We start from the raw sequence: 4,254 nt of genomic DNA, 5'->3' as shown, positions 1-4,254 counted from the left end.
TCTAGGTTATTTGTTGCAGCATTGTCTATTAAGCTCTAGGTTATTTGTTGCAGCATTGTCTACTAAGCTCTAGGTTATTTGTTCTGGTAGTGTATATTAAGCTCTAATTTATTTGTTGTAGCATTGTCTACTAAGCTCTAGGTTATTTGTTGCTGCATTATCTACTAGGCTCTAGGTTATTTGTTGTGGCAGTGTTTAGCTGCAACAAATAACCTAGAGCTTAGTAGACAATGCTACAACAAGTAAATTAGAGCTTAATATACACTACCAGAACAAATAACCTAAAGCTTTATAAACAATGCCACAACAAACAACCTAGAGCTTAATAAACACTGTCACAACAAATAACCTAGAGCTTAGTAGACAATGCTACAACAAATAAACTAGAGCTTAATATACACTACCAGAACAAATAATTTAGAGCTTTATAAGCAATGCTAGAACAAATAACATAGAGCTTAGTAGATAATGCTGCTACAAATAAAGTAGTTAAATAAACACTGCCACAACAAATAACCTAGAGATGAGTAGACAATGCTGCAACAAATAACCTGGAGCTTAGTAGACAATGCTGCAACAAATAACCTAGAGCTTAGTAGACAATGCTGCAACAAATAACCTAGAGTTTAGTAGATAATGCTGCAACAAATAAAGTAATTTAAGCTTAGTAGACAATGCTGCAACAAATAACCTAGAGCTTAGTAGACAATGGTGCAACAAGTAACCTAGAGCTTAGAAGACAATGCTGCAACAAATAACCATGAGCTCAGTAGACAATTTTAGGTTATTTGTTGCAGCATGGTCTACTAAGCTCTAGGTTATTTGTTCTGGTAGTGTATATTAAGCTCTAATTTATTTGTTGTAGCATTGTCTATTAAGCTCTAGGTTATTTGTTGCTGCATTATCTACTAGGCTCTAGGTTATTTGTTGTGGCAGTGTTTGTTAAATTACTTTATTATTGCAGCATTATCTACTAAACTCTAGGTTATTTGTTGCAGCATTGTCTAGTAAGCTTTAGGTTATTTGTTGTAGCATTGTCTATTAAGCTCTAGGTTATTTGTTGCTGCATTATCTACTAGGCTCTAGGTTATTTGTTGTGGCAGTGTTTGTTAAATTACTTTATTATTGCAGCATTATCTACTAAACTCTAGGTTATTTGTTGCAGCATTGTCTAGTAAGCTCTAGGTTATTTGATGCAGCATTGTCTACTAAGCTCTAGGTTATTTGTTGCAGCATTGTCTACTAAGCTCCAGGTTATTTGTTGCAGCATTGTCTACTCATCTCTAGGGTATTTGTTGTGGCAGTGTTTATTAAAATACTTTATTTGCTGCAGCATTGTCTACTAAGCTCTAGATTATTTGTTGTAGTAAAATTTATTCATTAAGTGTTTATTAAGCTCTAGTTTATTTGTTGTAGCATTGTTGTGGTAGTGTATATTAAGCTCTAGTTTATTTGTTGTAGCATTATCTACTAAGCTCTAGGTTATTTGTTGCAGCATTATCTACTAAGCTCTAGGTTATTTGTTGCAGCATTGTCTACTAAGCTCTAGGTTATTTGTTGTGACAGTGTTCATTAAGCTCTAGGTTATTTGTTGCAGCATTGTCTACTAAGCTCTAGGTTATTTGTTGTCACAGTGTTTATTAAGCTCTAGCTTATTTGTTGTATTAAAATTTATTTATTAAGGGTTTATTAAGCTCGAGGTTGTTTGTTGTGGCATTGTTTATAAAGCTCTAAGTTATTTGTTCTGGTAGTGTATATTAAGATCAAGTTTATTTGTTGTAGCATTGTCTACTAAGCTCTAGGTTATTTGTTGCAGCATTGTCTACTAATCTCTGCGTTATTTGTTGTGGCAGTGTTTGTTAAACTCTAGGTTATTTGTTCTGGTAGTGTATATTAAGCTCAAGTTTATTTGTTGTAACGTTGTCTACTAATCTCTAGGTTATTTGTTGTGGCAGTGTTCATTAAACTACTTTATTTGTTGTAGCAATGTCTACTAAGCTCTAGATTAATTGTTGCAGCATTTTCTACTAAGCTCTAGATTAATTGTTGCAGCATTTTCTACTAAGCTCTAGGTTATTTGTTGCAGCATTGTCTACTAAGCTCCAGGTTATTTGTTGCAGCATTGTCTACTCACCTCTAGGTTATTTGTTGTGGCAGTGTTTATTAAAATACTTTATTTGCTGCAGCATTGTCTACTAAGCTCTAGATTATTTGTTGTAGTAAAATTTATTCATTAAGTGTTTATTAAGCTCTAGTTGTTTGTTGTGGCATTGTTTATAAACCTCTAGCTTATTTGTTGTGGTAGTGTATATTAAGCTCTAGTTTATTTGTTGTAGCATTATCTACTAAGCTCTAGGTTATTTGTTGTAGCATTATCTACTAAGCTCTAGGTTATTTGTTGCAGCATTATCTACTAAGCTCTAGGTTATTTGTTGCAGCATAGGGTACTTGATAATATTCCAGCTAATGAGACATTGCTAGAATATAAGGAAATATCTTTGGTAGTAGGTAAGTATAGGTTTCATTATTTTGTACGTACTTCGGTTCCCATAAGTTTACTCTGTATATGCTATTATTAAGTTTCCTTAGTTATGCTCATGTTTCCTGTATGGAATTGTAATCGTTTATATTCGTTCTTTATGCTATTTGGGCTCTCTCTGTTCTGTTATTTAAGTTATGTTGCCAACAAACTTTACTGAAGGGTATTGTATGGTAGTTCTTAACGAACTTGCTATTCAGTGATAACACAGCTACATTAGGTTGGAGCCTCAACACGTCGTTACATCCATTCAGTTATGTCCGATCATGTTCTATATCATGAACAAGTGACCTCCTAAGAAGCTCAGCGGTAATTTTGAAAACTTATAACGCTAAAAGCCGGGTTTCGATAACTATGGTTGGAACAGCGTATGGAGGAACTATCTGTAGTTTTGCGCTTAACAACAAACAAAAACAAACTTATAACCATACATTTTGATTATAGTCCTGCAACATAGTTTCCATTGCTAAAGACTAGATCGTAGGGTTATGTCCACAGCATGACACTTCTCCCTGCCTGCTTTCCATAATCCATCTAGTGTATGAGGACGACTGTTTTAACATTCTGCTCATTTAGAAATCTATAGGTGCTGTGTATGGCCACTTGACTGGTTTGTCGTCATATGAAATAATATTAAATTAACCTGTTTCATTCTCAAAATGCTTGAGGTATGCAATGGTAGAACGGAGATCTTATGGAAGAAACTTGTGTATACGTGACTTTTATTGCTTTTCAGGACGGAAATCCTTCTATGTTCTGTTGCATAGGAAACGTGACTGGCTTTTGCCATTGATCTTTGTATTTTTGGGTTCAAACTTATTACAAGATGCCTTTGTTTTTTACCACGGAATGGTACCACTTGTTACAACTTGTTATTTATCGTGACAGGGTTTATTAAGCTCTAGGTTATTTGTTGTGACACGGTTTATTAAGCTCTGGGTTATTTGTTGTGAACTGTTTATTAAGTTCTAGGTTATTTATTGTGACACGGTTTATTAAGCTCTAGGTTATTTGATGTGTCACGGTTTATTAAGCTCTAGGTTATTTGTTGTGACAGTGTATATTAAGTTCTACTTCATTCATTGGAGCATTATCTACTAAACTCTAGGTTATTTGTTGCAGCATTGTCTACTAAGCTCTAGGTTATTTGTTGTGGCAGTGTTTATTAAGCTCTAGGTTATTTGTTGCGACAGTACTTATTAAGTTCTACTTTATTTGTTGTAGCATTATCTACTAAGATCTAGGTTATTTGTTGTGGCAGTGTTTATTAAACTACTTTATTTGTTGCAGCATTGTCTACTAAGCTCTAGGTTATTTGTTGTGGCAGTGTTTATTAAGCTCTAGGTTATTTGTTGTCACAGTGTTTATTAAGCTCTAGCTTATTTGTTGTAGTAAAATTTATTTATTAATGGTTTATTAAGCTCGAGGTTGTTTGTTGTGGCATTGTTTATAAAGCTCTAAGTTATTTGATCTGGTAGTGTATATTAAGCTTAAGTTTATTTGTTGTAGCATTGTCTACTAAGCTCCAGGTTATTTGTTGCAGCATTGTCTACTCATCTCTAGGTTATTTGTTGTGGCAGTGTTTATTAAAATACTTTATTTGTTGCAGCATTGTCTAGTAAGCTCTAGGTTATTTGATGCAGCATTGTCTACTAAGCTCTAGGTTATTTGTTGCAGCATTGTCTACTAAGCTCTAGGTTATTTGTTGTCACAGT

At 34.0% G+C, this 4,254-nt stretch overlaps 1 protein-coding gene across 1 annotated transcript in view; it reads left to right on the top strand.

Moving 5' to 3' along the window:
• LOC106476195 (mannan-binding lectin serine protease 2-like) overlaps positions 1-741 on the top strand; it is a gene marked incomplete at its 5' end in the record, with an annotated part of 9,008 nt that extends 8,267 nt beyond the window's left edge. The window contains one exon of the mRNA XM_013936862.2: positions 732-741. Within this exon, the coding sequence (XP_013792316.1) occupies positions 732-736 (5 nt within the window). The remainder of the gene's footprint in view (positions 1-731) is intronic.
• Positions 742-4,254: the final 3,513 nt, after the last annotated feature.

Source organism: Limulus polyphemus, unplaced genomic scaffold (assembly GCF_000517525.1).
Source record: "Limulus polyphemus unplaced genomic scaffold, Limulus_polyphemus-2.1.2 Scaffold10027, whole genome shotgun sequence".
NCBI classification, from domain to species: domain Eukaryota; kingdom Metazoa; phylum Arthropoda; class Merostomata; order Xiphosura; family Limulidae; genus Limulus; species Limulus polyphemus.
This window is presented reverse-complemented; position numbering and strand designations above follow the sequence as displayed.